This window comes from Varroa destructor, unplaced genomic scaffold, assembly GCF_002443255.2.
Source record: "Varroa destructor unplaced genomic scaffold, Vdes_3.0 BEIS01000003.1, whole genome shotgun sequence".
Classification (NCBI taxonomy): Eukaryota; Metazoa; Arthropoda; class Arachnida; order Mesostigmata; family Varroidae; genus Varroa; species Varroa destructor.
Window position 1 is genome coordinate 57,080,889 of NW_019211456.1, and position 19,300 is coordinate 57,100,188.

Sequence of the window (19,300 nt, forward strand, 5' to 3'; positions counted from 1 at the left end):
GAGCTCATACGGGAGAAGAGCCTTCATTAGAAAGATGTAGTAATGGATTCCTAGGTTACTTTTAGTTAGCTCGTCCTAATGGCAACCTGCCGATCTCACCTATTGCGGCCTCACTTGCTATCTTTTACCATTTCTCGCCGCTTGATTACTTTATCGAGCCTCGGATCACCGTCGTCAGTCCATATATAATCACAGGCCATGCCCTGACAATGACGTGAAATGGCCGAGGTCACATGGAAAAAAATTCACTTCGCCTTCAGCATATTATAGCTAAATTTTTCTAAGATTATGACTTGAAAAAGTAGGAGTCGAAATACATAAAAAAAAAAAGCAAAAGATCGATTTCTTCAGTGGCATAATCGGCGTTGATGCTAAGTTATGAAACGCTATCAATTCGAAATGGATATATAAAAAAGGATTGTAGCAGAAGAGTAAAGCCTGTTCTTTGGAGATTCATGAATTTATTTTACTTAACCTGAATTCCATCTTTCCGAAAAATGAATGATTTTTCATTTCTAGCCTTTTCTTCAAAAGCGATTGCATTCTACCCAAGTTAGAATATGATGTTGTAGCAAAAAAAGTTGATGGTATGAAGGGTAGAGGGAATAGAACAATAATAATGCTGTTGTCAAGTGTAATAAGTAAAACTGCTACTAGAGAGGTCGCAATACACAGATACTTACATTCTTATAGTCCCTGAATGTGTTCCAACTGCGACTAGCTTCTGAATGGGGTCGTAAGTGACAGCTAATGGGTTATGTGGAAATCCGTGGCGAGCGGTCTGCAAACAAATGCCCCAAGTAAACAGTTACTGACCGCACATTTCCTGTTGCACCTAAATGTGCATTTGTACCTACAGAGTGGACTGAATAATTACGGTTAAAACACTTCCTCCTACTCCATCGGCCAGAAATATTCTATTAGCCCTTGAAGAAAATGGTGGTGTCTATTAAACTAAACAGCAAAGGAAAAAAACGGATTTTATTATCGATTTTTAATTACGTTTGAAACGTTATTTTTTAGATAGATATAATCCAATAAAAGTTGCAACACTGTTGTTTTTGTTGTTGTCCACCAAGGTAACGCTTTATGGGGTATATTTTATAGTATGTTTTAGCACAAACCCCGGCGAATAAATGCACATTATGCCCACCAAATAATTGTTTCTGCAATCGGACTTAACAGAAAGGCGACGGTTATCTATTGTCTTATACATCCGTCGATACTCAAGGTCACCAACAACAACAACAGCAGCAACAGCAAAGAGTCGCCTTTAATTTCCAAAATACTTGCATCAAAAAAAAACATTTTGTAGCTGCTAAGATAAATCTTAAGTGATGCAAAAAAGCTATCCACCAATCTAAAGAAGAAGAGGAGATCGTTTAGTCTACATGAAACAATTGTTTTCTAGGAAAACTTGCTAAAGCTGAGCCGTTCATTAGTTTTTAATAATGTTTCATATACTTAACATGTGTGATGTCTGACAGTAATCTAGTACTTGCAGCTTATCTTTTTGGCGAAGTAACATATTGTTTGGCATTCGAGGACCTTATCGTCTTAGATGGAGAACGTTGTACAATTTTAGAATCCTAGTTTTCTTTAACTTTACGAAACGTTTCGGGCAGCCCTCTCAGCTATTGGTGGCGCAAATACGAGGAGCTACCATAACCTTTGCGTTTCGATCTAATATAAATAAGAGGCCTAAATGCTTTTTTCATCCGAAATACTAATCTTCGAAGCTTAAGCTCGACGTAAAATTCTTTTAACTGCACAAAAAAGCACCACACATTTTCGTATAATACCAGTACACAGGTCAAAGCAAGATATATATGTTAAAAAAATCGAGTTAAAAAAGATAATGCTTGAACTAATTTTAAGGATAGCTGATATTTATAGCACACGACCTTATTGCAACGAAGTTCAGATTACTGACAAATTTTACTTGTAAGCGTTTTGTATAAAGTTTTCTTTCCACTCATAGAGATGTTCATGCTCCTTCTAGCATAAATTTGTTGTCTAGAAGTATAATGTCGGCTGGCTATTAAAGTCCAAAGTACCAGTTCACCTATTACATTGGACATATTGGCTTAGTACATGCACGATTGTTGGACACATCTAAATAAATGCTTCAGCTTTTACATTTACTATTGCTTCGCTATATCAGCTTCTCTAACTGCTTCAAAAGGGTTTTAAATTCGACTACTGAAAGCAAAACATAGAAACGACTGTGGCCCACGTGTTTCAAGTTTAGCTCATTCAACCTTGCCAAATAATCATCATACCGAAAAATCAAAAATATGATAATTGCCAATAGGTGTTAGAAATACCGCATAATGCAGACAATTTTTGACAAGAACTTGCTAAATTCCATAAATGACGCTCATGCTAACCTGGACACACGCTACAATAGGTCGCGAGGAGATTTTCACGGGATTTGAAAATGATATTTGACAACAAATACAGATAAAAGTTTCACTTATTATTTAGAGAACGACTCTATTCTTACTCAACTGGGATGAACTGCTCACACGTACATAAAAATAATTTTGAATGAGTCAGTTTAGAGTCTAGTTGAACAACTAGGAGAGTTGTCCTGCGAAGTACGGGACAGACAAAGCAGTCTTTGCAAAAAATCAATAAAAAGCTGCCGTACTAATCGCAGATAGAGAACGCACAGTCGAATGGACTGTTCGCTAATCTGGTCAACCTAAACATTTCAATGACCACTTTTTAGTTAGTTGGGCAGTAACCGAGTTAAGAATAAACGGCAAAACCCTTCAACCTTCACGCTCGCGTTTCCGGCTAACAATTTTTCCGGTTGTGCCTGCATGGCTTTCACGATGACCTTTTTTAAGTAAGCACAGTAAAACAATTTCTGTGTGGCTAATCTATCTAGTTGATAGCGGTGCGATCTTAATTAAGTCAGTCATTATATGTTTTACATGAAAACGAAATTCTATAAATAATGATACCTATGACGCCCGCCTATTCTCTTTTAAATCACACACAGCCATGTATATGTACTTGGGCTCTCACAGACCATCCCGTTTCGGCTTAGCTTGACCTGCTTAGTAAATTTAGCCCAAATGAGATTCTTGGTTGGTGCAGTGACAGAAGGGCACAGCTGGCCAACATTTGGCTTCAGCGTCCTATAGGACACATTCTTCTGTACCACTATGCATTCTTTCCTCTTTCTACATGCCGTTCCAACATATAACTGTCGTTAGCCGCGGTGTTTCAGGTCGCCCTTTTCGCCTTTTTCTATGGATCCAGCGAGCAGAGCCTGCGGAAGCTGAGATCTTTCCAGGACGTGAATGTATGTAAGGAGCACGGGGATTCCGGTTATGGAAAAGGTCTTTGCGACAACGCGCGACCGACATACACTAGCTGTTCTCTTACGACCGTAGAATGGCCTTGGAGGCTGAACTGAGCGCTATTCTCGGGCTTCGTATTTCCTTTTAAATAAAAAAAAATCTCCACATTTTCGAGAAAAGGTTGGCTTAGGTGTCGTATTTTCATTGTGGTTTCCTTCGCTCATCTGCTCCACCTGCTTTGTTTTCATTGCATTTGTTTGGCGGCTACTGCTACCGCAGTAGCAGCAACGTTCCTACGCTCCCGGAGATCTTCGATGTGCTCAAACACGGAACATCCAACGAACACGAAATCCTATTGTGTCACCTACTCACCATCAAAGCTTAGAATAGAGAAAACGTCTCTGTTCTAAGATCGTTTGAACGCTCCTTAGTAAATGCTTAATAGTTGTTATAACGGCAGCGTCGATCATCAGCTCTAAATAAATATTACTATAATTCTATTCACACATGGTAAATCTTTTAAATAAAGTAACGTTATTTCTTTTTTTTTTATATAATATATTAAATACTTGGAATAAACAGATTACAAACTAAAATTACTGCTGTTAACATTCGCACGCAACTGCAACGGTTACTGCTGCCCTTTCGCTCTATGTCGCTTGCATCCACTATCATGTTTTTCATTCAACTGCGCGTGGAACACCAGTTAAAGTCAGTAACTGGTAACTGCAGCTAGTCGCCATTGTCGTCGTCTTTATCACTGGTCCGCGATGACTGCCAGCAGCAGAATGAATTCGATACTTCGGCCAGTAGATAATAAATCTTGGAACGATGGAGCAAAGACGGAAACGACAACGCGGCATCGCGAGCAAACACCATCATTCACACGGCGAAGTAAGTTCTCCACTCTGTCCGCTCGTTCTAGTTCAACATAAATGAGTTGTCGCTGGCCGGAGATCAAAGCAGCAAAATGCAATATTAGATACAGCGCAAAGGAAAGAAAGTGTAGCAAATGTGGAACTAAAACTGTGCGGTGGAGGACCATTAGTAGTATTAGTGCGCCGCAGATGCCGCTGTTGCTGTTGTTGTTACTGCTGCGGCCAGACAAACTCAGTTGCGGTTGTTCTCGCCTCTTTTTTGGGTTTTAGCCGTTCGCCGTCACCATTGGTGTCATCGCCATCGTTGCAGTGACCCCTCTCTACAGAGGAACAAGAGGGTTGAAGGGGAAAAGTAAGAAAGAGAGAGGATCACGGCCGATCATAACGTTCAACCGAAGAAGCGTTAAGGAAGCATCCCTTGAGACGGATTTATATATCGGGCCGTTCACTGAGCGCCGAGAACCCTCGGTATTCTTTGATGGGCCACTGCACAAAAGGTACGACAAGACGCGAGTAGAAGTAGCCATGCTGTAGATTGTAGGTGGCTAACAGCAACGTCACGCCCGATAGCGACTAAGACAGCACCGATTGTGACGGTGACCGTGGCACTTCTGCTGCTGTTGCTGGAGCTAATCGCGGTGACAAAAAGACACACCTTGGCCAGAGAGAGAGCTGTGGTGAGTCTGGTGGGCGCGCATGACTTTTTACTATGTATCATTGGTTTCACACCATCTTGGCGAAACTTGTTGCTATCAGCAGCAGATACGTCAAACAACGACAAATTTCAGCCCATTTCTCGACGCCATCTTGTGCTGGCGCTAGCGTCCTGTTACCGCTTCTACTGTTATCACTATCATGGCCGCTGTTAGCGCAGACGTCGTTGCAGCGTTCGGCAGTTTCTGCCTGCATCTGTCGAGAAAAGAACTCGTCGTCCGTTGCTGTTCTCAGACCGTGTTACGGTCTGGCTGAGTGGGTTAGTTTACGCTGCTGTAGAGCGCTTGGGTAGGTACGATGCTAAGCTCCTGCGAAGTGAAATACTGCTCATAAAAGGGCACAGCCGGCTCATTAGGACCGCAAACCGGATCTTGAACCAAAACGACGCCAGTCGCAACAGGGTCTTAGCTCATCTGGCTCTCGACAGAACTACTAGAGAGTTCCTACCTAGTCTGGGTTATTTTTCAGAGTTTGTCTCCGGTCTGTCTGGGGTGCTTGCTCATTTCACTTTTTCTCCTGAAAGACAAGCCTCAAACTTGCAGCAGTTCGTACACGTGCCTTTGTTTTCTTTTTACATTTCTGCCTACGTTAAAGGCCGCACTTAGGGTAACAAACCTCCGTTTCCAATTGCAACTGTACGCTAAACTCTGCGATTTTCCTTGCTATATGCCGCTGCAAGGTCGACACCGAGTCGTCCAATCTAGCCATAAAAGCGGTAGAAGAAACGGTAGCCACTGCGAGAGAAACTAGATGAGTCGAATTATCCGTCGATAGGGGCAACGTTCTCACAAATAACAAGTAGAACAATCATCTCGTCATCTTTACTCGTCAAGCTATGTTAAGGTGGCCATCCATCGTAGGCGCTGACTTAGGGCTACTTGTGGTTCAAAGGATATTGCCATCGTGCAAGAAACCAATGCACTTTTCTGTAGTTTATCATAGCTGCGGCTCACGGAACTAACAGTAAATAATGGATGGTAAAGGACGGAGAGAAGAACTGGTGACCAGAACCACACCTGAAAGAAACAGAGACAATTAAGGGTGTGGGGCGAGCTGGGAGAAAGGACGAAGTTCGTGTGGTTTTGTGTGTGTGTGTGTGTGTGTGTGTGTGTGTGTGTGTGTGAGAGAGAGAGAGAGAGAGAAAAGAGGGAATTGGATGAAGTAGAATGAAAAAGGCCTCTAAATCGGAGCTCTAATTGGAACGCAGCCATAAGCTGTAAGGTACGAATTCCTAAGATGATAAGATCCTCGTCTGTCGATAAGCCGTATTTTGACGCCCTCCGGTAGCTTTCCTTTCTGGCGAGCTCGAAGTGCTGTGATAAACTGTTTGCCTTAAAGAGAGAGAAAATGACCAGCCACATGTACTCTGCGCAAAGTACCGCTATATAAGACTGACCTCTAGAAGTCTGTTAGAAGAGCAGCAGAGGCCAAGCATTGATCAGAAATTACTGCATTTATTATCTGATTTAATAAACGCATTTCCACTGAAGGAACAACGTGCGTCTACGCCCGGACTAGAGCCTAGACTATTTCCAATGTTTCTTCGCTTAGGAAGCAACACGTTACTACTACGGCATAACGGGGACGAATGTCCTGCCGGATTAGTGTCAAATCTTCCGCGTTAATTAATCGCTGGATAACACTCTATAGAGTTTGTTTCGTAGTTACGCACAGAAATAAACTATGGCAAAATATGCTGTTTAGTGCCGTGAGAGGATTTGTGTATTGCACTGATAATTTTTAAATAGCTATAGAACTTGTCAGAGTAGCTTGGCATAATCAGTCTGATAGATAATGACACCAGTGATCCACAAATAGTTTGCCGATTCGGAGCTTGCGATCGCAATAGTATAGCCTGAGATTTTGTATAACAGTCCTTCTTTGCTGTTAACAAGTAACAGAACTATAAAGGCGTTATCTATGATTGAAATCAAAAGGATCCATCAAATGACATTTACGTAGTCTAATTCATGTACGATCAAGCAGGGTGAAGAAGTTGGAGTTAGTAACGGTCGCATACAGTCGGAAAATGGCTGATTAGGTGAAAAATAGCCGTGTATATCGTTGTTACGTGATTACACATGTATAGAACATCTGTTTAACTGTTAAATGACATCTATACCTCTCAACTTTGTCTCGAAAGAAAATGGTAAATAACTAACTACATCGGTTTCAATTACCTAGCACATATTTCCTCACCTTTTCGATGTTAAATAGTTCCTTTCGAAGCTTATCCTCCGGGATGTCCTGCACGTCCCCCGCGTTGCCGGGCCCCTTACCTCCCGAGGGAAGTTGGGTCACGGACGAGCGGAGATTGTCGAGCACCCCTTTGAAGAAGCCGGACCTCTTCGTGTCGGCGCGCTTCATCTCCTTCTTCTTCTCCTTACTGCTGCTGCCGCCGCCTCCACCTCCGCCCCCACTGCTCTCCTTGTCCGACATTGTCGTCGTGAGCAAGACACTTCTGCGCCCTTCGTTACCGTCCCTTCCTTGTTCTCGGTTAGCTACAACTGCTTCTGGCACAAATAGCCCGCGCGCACAGGCATACAGACACAAATAAACAAATAGAGTCACTCACTAGTAGATCAAGCTATTTCACACCTAAGGCGGCGGTCAATGCACGCACACACACAGTCATACGAATCTTAAACAGGCAATTTATTTTCCCCGTATTTTATCCTGTGACGGCCGTCGTGGTGCTTTTGGTGCTGATGTTAATGATGATCAGGATCCTGCCGTTGCCTACTTAGGAGATCCAGGATCCATTTCGTTTTTCTTTATTACTTGAGGCGACGAATGTCGCCGTGCGTCGACCGTGCGAAATCTATGGCCTTTTGTCGCTGCTATTGTTTTTATTATTTTTATTACTATTTTCTGCGTACGTTGTCACACTGATTCGGGCGACTTTCGATGTTGTGATAGCAGCGCAGTGACAACAGCTGGCAAATAGAGACGGGCAGCAGCATCAGTAGGCACAATGAGAAGGTCACTCTGTGTTAACCAGTTTGTGAGGCTGTCTATTGATTTGTCTCTCTAAACGTGCTTAATTTGTATCTTATCACTATTATTATTATTATTATTCTTTACTATCACAATATATTTTCGACATAATTGTAATGCTACTCATAGTTTTACTTTGGAGCATCAATATAGCTGTTGCGACTGACGATAATATCGTTGTTGTTATTGGTTACGTCGCCGTCGTTGTTATTAACAATGATGATGAACAATGGAGGCCCACCGGAACCGACGAGGTTGAAAAACAGCAGCTCGGCAGACCGCCACCCCATGCAGATCCTCCGTTACGGACGTACTCCGCCGCTGCAACTGTTGTTGTTATCTATATTCGTATGTATACAGCGCACGCGGTGATGGACAGCCGCGAGCAGCTGCAAGCACCAGGGGCCACTCTCCCGTAATAGTAATTGTAGTGGTGACGATAAGTGGCAAACGAGAGAATAGGCGACCGCCCTGGGCCTGGCTTTCGTTTTGTGATTCGTAGCCGCCTGTTGGTCCTTTCGGGTTGTACCGTTGTCTGACGTGGCCCGCTCGTTGTTGTTGTTGTTGTTGTTTACTTTTTTGTTGTTATCTTCGTGGTCTTCGTCGTCATGTTCGGTTGCAATCTTCGCGCAGCTCCCGCAACAGCGCCTTTAAGCCACGACCGTCGCTTTCGCACGAACACTCACTCGTCCCTTAGCCGCCGTCAGCTGCAGCAATAGTCCCACAAAGCGAAACAATTGTTACAGTTACGGTTGCGACGACGTTACTAACTCCGATTGTGCCGGCGACAGCGAAAAACAGCTAAAATAACCAAAGCAGTAACAACAACAACCACAAATATCCATTAACAAGGCTAATAACAACAATAGCAACAAGAGACAACAACGATAATGCTAGTCACCATGATGTCCTTGCGGTACTACCCAAAGCAGTGCTGCCAGCTGAATAAAATCGGCCAATCTCGTAGATATACTCGATTTTTTCCGCCTTTTCTTTTTCCTGGCCTGTATTTCGTTTCTGTGCCTGTGTCAGCAGCAACAAAAACGATGATGGTGGCCGTGTTGATACTGGTTTCGATATTGACAGGCGAAATGCTTTATTCACATCGCGCCTTCGTTGTTTAGCTGGCAGTCAAATGGTAAATGGACACAAGGATGATACTATCCGAGTATGAGTGAGCGTATCTGTGTATCAGTGATCAAATCACCATCGTCGGTCCTTCTCTTTACTCAAAAGCATTATTTGTTGTCTGCTTTCCTTGTTGATTTCGTTGAATTGCGTCCTGTCTCCGTACATTGTAAGCTATAGCAGGGGCGGTAATTAGTCTCTAGTTTACAACGCACTAAAATCACTTTTACTGGATACCACACTGAATAATCAAAGTGAAATCTGTAGATTGGTACGCCACAGCAGAACACCCTTTTGTAAGATATTGGAACCTCGTTAATTTGGGGCGAGTCAAAATGGCCTTCTTCGCCGCCGTTTTAAATGGTAGACGCTTTTTGGACGCTTGGTTAGACGAACACAATGGACAAAGTCGATAAGGACTGGCGACGAAAGCTCGAATTAATTCGATTCGCGCCCACTCTCGCTTGCTCTTGCCTGTTTAGTACTCAAAGCAGATGAGAACAGTTTATGTCGATGTATTTATTGTAGTTGTCATTGTATCTTTATTATTCCTTTAATATATGTAAAGAAGTACAATATAAATTTCGAAAGAAGTATAATTAGACTCGAAAGCTAGACGACAGCCTCAACTGTAGGGTGAAAACGTGTCAGATCGACTCTAGCAGCGTCACCGGCCGAGAAAAAAAACCGATGCAGTAGTGGAAAACCGGCGGTATCGATCTGTTGATACGATTCGTGTGCGTGTACAAAACGAAGCAGTGGCTATGCTTTCGTTTCAGATCTCTATTTCTTTTTCCTTTTTATTTTTGCCTGCTTTATTGAACTACTTTTCTAATTTGGCAATACATTTCTTAAAAAGTTTTTTTGTGTTCTACTTCGAGTAATAATAAACTGCTTGGTACTCTCCGAGACAAATAGACAATAACTAACCGGCAGGTTACTATTGGTAGGTTTTTATCATGTGCTTGTAGTGCCTTCGAATGGTATCTTTGGTTTGGCTAGCTATTACGTTCGCTGTATACCTACCGGGCTAATAGACTCTGTTGTGCACTCACAGAGGCAGAACTAAATTACAATAGCGGACTAGGCGGTAGGAAATGTGTTACGGCGGAATCAATCGCAACAACAGTTGTCGCCGCCTTCATCTACCTGCTTGTTGTTGTTGTTGTTGTTGTTATTGTTGTTGTTGTTGTTGTTGTTGTTGTATCGAGAGAGACTGGCTAGCCTTTCTTAAACTGTTCGTCGTTTCCTGTGATTACGAGCAATTAACGAATAATGACACTTACGAGCGCGAAAGCTAGTAACTAATCCCTACTAACCCCGGCACTAGCACATCCAACGGAAGTACGACATTGCGATAGGCCACCTTCGTTTCGATCTATTCGCGACCTACTGACTGGTAATTGATCGATCGCCGCCTCGTTACTCTTGGCAATGCCAGTAGGAATAACAGTACTTCGTCGTGGCGCCGAACATTTAATTCAAGCCCATTGTGATGCACTCCGGCCTCGACGATGGATCGTACTTAGAGCTGAGGCACACTGTGCTGTGTGTGAGTGCATTATGAGTACAGCAGTGATGATAGTACTAGATACTGGCTGAGCTGACTGCTGTTTAACTGCTTGTTTCAATAATTAGCTAGTTAGTAAGTTTGCAGTCTTCTTCTTTGTAGGTCTTCTGACTGTTCTTATCTTCTTCAATCACATACACTCTCTGAAGTGTTTCCCGTCGCTCCTGCTGCTGTAGCTAATCTCAGGTTGAGCAGCTCAATTCTGGGACTGTTTTGTCCGATTAAAAGATAGTAAAAGTGGTAGCTATTGCCGTCGTCGTTGTAGCAACAGTTTTAATGGTAATCGAATATCATCACCAATTGTTTCTGCTGTTGTTGCCTTCGAACAGGCTGTTACCACTTGGCCTGGCCCAACGACAACCCAGTTCAGCTCAGTTTAGTTGAGCTCTGATGATGCGTTGTGGTATTTGTATCAGTCGACGCTTGTTCGTACCGCGTTCGTAACTGACTACGATAGTGATGATGCCGCAGCTGCCGCCGTTGCGGTTGTAGTGGCGATCGTCTTCGCGCTGCTGCTGGCGATTGTTACGGTGGTGGCAATGGGCCTTTTTGGCTCGCGTTGTACGAGCTTTCCGACAACGACCGACTCTGAACGCCCAACACTTCCGCGCCCAGCCGCGCTCTTGTTGCTCAGACTGCCATCATCGCCCACCGTCTATATCGTCCTTGTCGACGTCTTTTTTCACAGTCGTCGCTCACAGTTCATAGAATGTCTACCACAGTTGGCGCTCCCAGTAGCAGTAGCGGTAATGATGGTGGCCGCTGAGGGAGAGGGAGAGCGAAGACTAAACGGCTCTCGTGATACCACGACACCAGCAGCAGCCGTAGTAATAGCAGCAGTTCTGTCACCTCAACTCAGTCAGTTAGCAGCAGTGACCCTTTGCAATGGCAGCCCGCGACAGCAGAAACAGCGGCCAGCCTCTGCCAGCCTGTTTTTTTGCCTCCCTATTCGCTATTTGCCTGTCTCTCCTGTCTGCTGGCTCCTGGCGCTGTTAGCTCGAACCCGTAGCGGCAGCAGCAGCAGCAGCAGCCTTCTGTCTGCTTTACTCCTCTCTGTTGATCTCTGTCTGCCACACGCCGCTCGTCAATCGCCCGTTCGTCGGCCGCTAACTAACGAATCGGACCAAGTGACCGAACCAATAAACGACCGTTGGCCTAACCGTATAGCCAACAATACTTGGCCTGCGCCTAATCGTCTGTCCACTAATTAGCCAGTCAACACACCTTAGCAGGTTGTGGTTCCAGCTCTGTCGTCCGCTGGAAGCTGTGAGTTCAATGACGGCGAGAGCTGAGGACTTGTTGGGTGAAGAGAAGAGAACCCGTAGTGTGTAGTGGGACCGGCGAGTGATTCTAAGGGCCGAAAGCGCAGGCGCAAACCCCACTTTGACGTCCACGTGACCACACCAGAGCAAAGCAGTCAGCAGCAGAAGCCACGACACAACGATGAAGACGATGAGGTCGAAGTGATCGCGATTCGCCTCTCTTTCTCCCCCCCCCCCCTCGCGGTCCTGTCTTAGAGATCGCGCCATAGCCTAGGCCGAGGCCTTGGGACAGCCGCTGCTCCGCATTACCAACCATCAGATGCCACAGCAGTCAACATCGACATAAATTGTGTAGCGTACGCTCACATACACAACTGACGCTTACAGAGCTGCACAGTGACGCCAATAATCAGCACTGTTCATATCTAAGTAACAACAACGAAAAAATCACCATCAACCGCCACCTGCAGTATGACGTTTTCCCTCACAAAGCTAACCCTCAGGCCCCAACCGTTACATACGGCCGCCCCCAAGCCTGTAATATCCTATCAAAGCTTGTTAACCTTCTGCCAATAAGCGGCAACCGTGGCTATCTCACGAAGAACAGCAACAGCAATTTAAAACTAACGTAGCCAACACATACACTTACCCCTGTGTCCTATTACGCCTCCATTCTCATGAGACTGACAAAGCCTTATAAGCCGCCATCACTTCAGTCATTTACAGCACTCATCTAGATACAACTTAGCCGCAACAGTTCGTAGCTACTTCCCTCGCTTGTCAATTAACTTGAGTTCCTTTGATCTTGTAAGCCCCACAACAACAATAATTGGCTGCAGCGGCACTTCCAGTAACCACAACACTTGCGTGCGTGTTTTCCAGCTTGGCGAGCTCAACTAGCGCGAAAATCGCGGCGCAGCTGATCGACACACCAATGATTCCGCATCCAAAGCAGCGGCGGCAGCGGCAGCGGCAGCAGCAATAAAAGCAATTGCCCCGTAGGTTCTGTCAGGTGGCGATAATGGTGATGATGACGATGAGGACAAGACGAACGAACAAACAAACAGACAGACAGACACACTGACTGTCTGACAAACAGACAACAGAAGGATTGTTAGCACGAGGGCGACAAGCCAGCTATCAGTTACCGCGGCTGCCGTTGCCGTTGTCAGCTGACTGAATATAGAGCACAACTTATGTGATCACCTTAGCGTCGCGAGGTGGCGACGCTCGCCTGCGTGCCGGTGAATTTTGTTCGTGAATTTGGCCGTGAGTGACGCTTCAGTTCACGATGAATGCGTGACGAAAGAGGCGAGTGATGAACACAGCTGGTCACCAGTTTGCTGCATACACGCACAGATTTCCCTGCCTTCCTACGGTACACTTTAATATTACTCTAGTAATAACAATACAGATATTATGAATCAGATTAAAGGCTGTGTCTAGGATGGTGATGGCGTCGATATGCTAATACCGGACCACAAACAATTGTACTCAAACGTCGAAGTGTTGAAGTGCGCGCTGACAATGACTAGAACGGCGGTTCGCTCGCCTAATACTGTTGTCGCTGCTGGTATCCATTATCATCACCATCATCAGGGCGCCTTTAGCTGTCGTCAATTGCGCTGCCTTTGTGTCGACACTGTTCTTGTGTGGCTCTTTCCGTTTTGCTCGGCTTTTTTGCGCCAATGTACTGCTCTCTGTACCGATCTTCTAGCTAATAACGGACGCCTACGATATTGCACCTGTTGTCCGTATTGCCTCTGGTTAGATTTATACACACCGCCGTAGCCAGGAATGCTCCACTCAGTATCCAACAGCAGCAGCAGTAGCGTGACAGCCGTGCTCACGTTGACGTCCGTATTGGCCACACTGTCGTGCTATGTCTACTATATGATAATCATAATGTTAACAATGACAACAAGAGCTCTACCGCCGCTGCTGCCATCGGCTTCTATCGTCGTCGTCTGCACGTGTTTGTATGCTCCTGTACGTTGGACGACTAGAAATCTGCGTTTGCCTTCAACGCCAAGAGAGGGAGATAGACCGTCGGACCGTACCGACAATGAACGGCCCTCAAGATCGTATTTCGTTACTGCTGCAGCCGCTTTTCACAGTTATCGCTATTATTTCGCTTTGTCGTTCTGTATAGCGACTGTTTTCGTTGTGGCGATGGCTGTATCGTCGGTTTTCCTCAGAAGCAGCAGCGACGGCGTCATCATATGATGATCATAAACGACGTACTGCTGTTTTTCTTGAAGCAGTCCTAAAACAGGGCTTAGTCATAGCAGCGGCAGGCGCCTTCCACGAGCAGCACACAATTATAACCGATGCTACAGCAGTAGCGGCGCAAGCAGAAAAAGCAGTGATCAAAGCAACAACAACAGTAGACAGAGATGTACCTATTGTTGGTCATGATCCAAATGCAGATGATCGTGATTATGATGACATCGATCACTTATAACCAAACAACACTAATTCCAGCAAATAATGATTAGAATAGTAGCACCAGTGGTCATGATGGCTACATAATTGCTCCTCTCTAACCGTATGTGCGTTCGTAGCAAAGACAACTGCGCAACTAAAATTAATAGCGTTTTTTTCATTTTTTGCGTAGCTGTGGTCGGGTCGTAGTCGTAATGGGCGGCATACTGGTAGCCAGCAGCAGTAGTAGTTACCGTAGTTAGGGAAGTTATAGCGACAATAACAACAACCATAACAATAGCAATTGACTTTGCAAGAAGCTGTTGTACGCTGAGTCGTGTCTCTCGTTTTACTATACTTTCTGGAAATACATATGTATCTATATGTAAGTATGCGCGCGTGAGTGCTTGTGCGTGAATGTATATGTTTCGTTACTGACACCGCTTTACGCAGACCGCTCTGCATGCAATCGACTGAAAGAATAAGCAACTTCATCAAAACACTTCTCATCTATCTATCTATCTCCCCCGGACATTCTTTCCCTACTGCCTTCAATTGTGTTGGCAAAGGAAAACGTCGAATAGAAACAGCAGTGGCACAGACTTCCAGAACGCACCCGTCAAAAATAGCGTGTGTGGCGCCAATAACAATCATAGAATTATGCGAGGCTCCGTTCTACTGTGGTACTTTCGCGTTTCATAAGGCCTTAGAACGTGCCACATTCGAAAGTCCCAATAATGCCATATCCTGGTATCGATGCTTGCAATCAACGATCCCACGCATCGAGACCACATGCGATATTTCACAGGTACGGAAACGCTCTCATACAGTAAGAGGGAAGACATTTGCCCCGGCAAAAACTTCTACTGCAGCCCTATAGAGCGAAAGTGTAGCTATACTAAAACGTAGGCAGCTAGAAGAGGCAGCAGAAACGGATGACACGGCATGATCATACATATTCAATGTAAATAATTAAAACGTATTTAGGATGAATAACAACGCCTAAAATGAGAAATAGAAATAAACAGTACTTGGAAGTACTGTTTCCGTCAAAATGACTATAATGAACATTTTTAAACGTGTATAAACCTGTTTCTAAACCAATGTCTAAGCGATATATATTTCCGAGGTTACTTTTACAGTATAAACCAATCTAGCATTTAGTAATCTATTAGAGAACATATGATATATTTCTAATAAGTGGTTATCGAAAATAGGCATAGACATTTTTGGCTTAACAGATATTGCCTTTTCTCATATTTGTTGGTCACACACAAATGTGTGTTTTCCTTAGCCGAGTGTAAAATCAGCTGTGTTAGAACTAAAGAAACTACACGAAGATAGAACTATCTTCGTGTTAGTGTCCAGAACACTACGATTTAATAATCAAACATCGGGATGTATACATATAATCTTTGATATTTTCACTAAAAAGTATTACGTCACTACTGAAAAGCTGCTTTTTGGTAGTTCCTGGGTCATAGTTTGGGCATTTAATTTTATATTTAGTTACATGCACTTTGTAAAGTTAACTCGGCTAATTCAAGAAAGCATTTTTAATTAACATTTTTAATAAGCGACATGTGCACCGCAGCGAAAAATGCCGGATAGTTCTTTTCGTGTTTTCTAATTGTTTAGCTCTAATGATACGTTTACAGGGTAGAAATTAGAAATTGGGAATTTTATTCTATTCTCAAATTAGATTGATTTACAAACAAGAATTTTTCTTGGTTCGATCGTTTGTTTTTCTCACTTTGAAGCTGCGTTTCCATGCATGCATGTTTACCCGTTTCACTGTAAACATATAATACATGTAAAACAACGTATTTCTTCTTTTGCAGTTCTTTTGTCGTCTTTTTTGAAAAGAATTTCCAAAGTTCATTAATAATATTAACATTTTAAATAATAACATTAAGATAAAAAGGATAAAGCAGCTACTCGCTTCCCAGTGTTATTCCATTTTTCGCATCGTGTCGATATGCGATTGTGGCCGCTGCGACGGCACCAACAATGTCGCATGTTACGACCATAAGCGACAGATCATAGTCTGATCGGTCTTCTGGCAGCAGCGAGCTTGCTTTTGCCGTCTGCCCGTTTAGCGGATGGAAGTTGCGTTCCAGGCAGTCGTGGTTCACGTGATGAAATGGTACCTGCTGCAACTGCCATCGTCGCCCACTAGAAAGGGAATCAAATGAGACAAGGAAGAGAGGGCGACCGATAGATCGACCGATAAACAAACGAACCAGTATAAAGAACACCAAAAAATGATAGAGTTACTTGTTTATATATATATATATATATATATATATATATATATATATATATATAACGGACATATCTCTTTCCTTTCTACTGTACAGCATCCTTGTGAAAACCTATACGGATCGTGTACGCACTATCTTATCTTGGCACAAATCAACAAGATTATCAACAGTGCCATCATCATTGTGAACGTCGCCACTCTTGAAAAGAAGCGCCACTCAACGATTTTGTCCATCTGTTGCCTGCGTGCGTACTTTGATACAAACCAAAACGATCTTACGCGTCGATATCGTGTACTGCGTGGACCCGCAGAAACTCTCTATCGAAATGATTCTATTTTATTAGCGGCTGCAACAGCAGCACTATTACTTTTTGTTTATGAAATCTTTAATTGTTACCACTATTGCTGCTATTAGTACTAGCGCATAGTCTATGAGTAAATATAAGTACATTTGGAGCGTACCGTAAGAGAAAAAAAAAATAGTGGACCCAATGGCTAGACTAGTTTTTGTTCTAACGGACGCTCGTCCAGCTGTTGGGTTTGAGCCCATTTATGTTGTCTCGGCCAGGTAATGTCCAATACATACAAATCATGTTAGTACTCGGGTTCCTTATTAAACAAAAAAAAAACAATAGAAATGACTGGTTAACTAAGTGACCCAATGCTAAGCAGCTCGCGAGCTAATTAGTGTCACTTGCGGTATTTTTCAACTTACTCCTTTCTCAATATTATTGATCGGTGGCTGTCAACATACCAGTTGGGCTATTGTCCCTGTGCGCTGTTTAGATTTGTCTGTTTGTCGACGCGCCTCTGTGGTCTACAATTGGCCGTGTGGTATATTGTCGTGCATCATCATCGTCATTGCGTATCTTACTGTACGGGTGCTGCGTTGGTCTTTACCTATGTAATAGCGTGTCGATGACAAAATGCCGCAAGCTGATGCTGTTTCCCGTTTAGTATTGCAGGCAGGAAGGGCCCAAATGGAACACAGTGGAGTAGAGTAGTGCTTAGATGAGATTTGATGTTGCCGCTGTTGTCATTACAGTTGCTGAAAGTGTTGCTATATTACGAATCTCCTAAATCCATCGCATCCTTCGTTGTTGACGTACTGTATAATATGCAAACGTGGTAACAATTGCTAAGAAAAGTTTCCAACAAAAGGTAAATGTTAATAGAAGCAACAGCCAAAACAACGACGACGAGACGTACAACAAACGTAGATCGCAGACGCCAGTGGCAACGAAAGCACAGCAGGCATAATATAGCAAAAAAACAACTAAGCGATTCATAAAAAATAACTCTTCAATTAAATTAGTTTCAATGCAGATTTAAATGCTAACAGTAAAATCGCATTGTCAGTGTCTTCCTAAGTTACTAATATCAACTAATTACTGCTGTACAAGGGTAGGCGATTTCTGAAGTGGGGTGTACCTGAGCGGATGACAGGACTTCGTGGTAAAATACTTGCTTTCGAGTGCTGATGAGCATTCGCTCAAGTGCGGCATTCACCAGGAAACGATTTGTGTCAGGACAGGCAGCGATTATTGCCTGCTTAGAGTTCTGGATTGATAGCTTTGCCCGCTAAGCGTGAGGATTCACCGAGGTTTTGCAAATCGCTGGCTCCCGAGGAGCGTCTCCACGGACAGACCAATTGCCAAACAGCATGACTCAAACAGAGTAAGTATTGAAACAATTTAAACGCTGATCGTTCATTTAAGATAATGTCAAATTGTGCAATTACAAAGAAGATATTTTGAACAGCTGATCGCTGATGTTTACTGCTGCTAGCCTAGTTAGCTCTATTGTGAGGCTTTGTCGTCTAAAGCCAAACTAATAACGCATTGGCATTTATTTGTAAAAACTTATCCTGTTAAATACTTCTTGTGCATAACATTACAATTATAATAAGTAGTGTTTTTTAGCGAGGTTTTCAATGTATCAGTGTACAGCGGGTTAGTGGTACAGTGTAAACACCGATTTCTAATATACAAAGGAGATGTCCATAAGATGACAGTTAATAATTAGAGTGTTCGTTTAGTGCAAATAGATAAAATAGAAAGTTTATTTTGATGTGTAAAATGTAATATTAAGCTAACGGGCGACAGCCATAGTGGTCTTGAGGCACTTAGGCTGGCCTTGTGACAACTGAGTAATCTAGAACTCCTATTCTATTACCTCTGTCAATTAAATGTCTATATCATTTTAACGAAGAATTCCGTCGAGTGACTAATACTGAATATAACTATATTTATCACGCTGACAAAGCGCTCCTTATTCTAACAGGAAATTGATATTACGTTTCAACATTTCTAGAGTTTGCGTGTTATTAATAACACGTAAACTACAAAGTAAAGTAGGTGTGATATCAACTAATGAACTGAGATGATGTCCTTGCTTAATATATTTACGGCTGAACTCTTTTGAATAATTTTTTCTAGTGATGGTAAAACGTTGGTTGTTTAAAGTCGGGTCATGTTTGCGATTTCAATCTCCAACGATGTCTTAAACGCGTGCAATAATTTCGTGCGTCATACAAATGATGTTAGTACTCGGGTTCCTTATTAAACAAAAAAAAAACAATAGAAATGACTGGTTAACTAAATGACCCAATGCTAAGCAGCTCGCGAGCTAATTAGTGTCACTTGCGGTATTTTTCAACTTACTCCTTTCTCAATATTATTGATCGGTGGCTGTCAACATACCAGTTGGGCTATTGTCCCAAATATACGTATTGCGACTAATGTGCTGGT

The 19,300-nt window shown here is 43.2% G+C and overlaps 2 protein-coding genes across 31 annotated transcripts in view; one reads left to right on the forward strand and one right to left on the reverse strand.

Annotated features, from left to right (window-relative positions):
• Tomosyn (syntaxin-binding protein tomosyn) overlaps nucleotides 1–12,653 on the reverse strand; it is a 73,528-nt gene extending 60,875 nt beyond the window's left edge. For 7 of the 19 annotated variants that reach the window (XM_086983300.1, XM_086983305.1, XM_086983304.1 and 4 more), the window contains exons 1-3: nucleotides 8,145–8,704; nucleotides 7,106–7,419; nucleotides 684–781 (exon numbers count right to left, since the gene is read on the reverse strand). In XM_086983300.1, the coding sequence (XP_086839426.1) occupies nucleotides 684–781; nucleotides 7,106–7,419; nucleotides 8,145–8,193 (461 nt within the window). In that variant the 5' untranslated portion in view covers nucleotides 8,194–8,704. Of the gene's footprint in view, nucleotides 1–683; nucleotides 782–7,105; nucleotides 7,843–8,144; nucleotides 8,705–8,804; nucleotides 9,506–10,057; nucleotides 12,011–12,512 lie in introns of those variants that run through there. The other 12 variants (XM_086983296.1, XM_022799517.2, XM_022799516.2 and 9 more) reach the window with 12 other exon arrangements.
• A 385-nt stretch (nucleotides 12,654–13,038) lies between these two features.
• The window catches only part of LOC111247940 (uncharacterized), a 39,336-nt gene continuing 33,074 nt past the window's right edge, over nucleotides 13,039–19,300 (forward strand). For 3 of the 12 annotated variants that reach the window (XR_015323498.1, XM_086983315.1, XM_086983316.1), the window contains exons 1-2: nucleotides 14,661–15,095; nucleotides 17,959–18,227. Coding sequence is in view for 11 of the 12 variants with exons in the window: in XM_086983315.1 (XP_086839441.1) it covers nucleotides 18,214–18,227 (14 nt within the window). In the remaining variant the exon portion in view is untranslated. The other 9 variants (XM_086983312.1, XM_086983308.1, XM_086983309.1 and 6 more) reach the window with 9 other exon arrangements.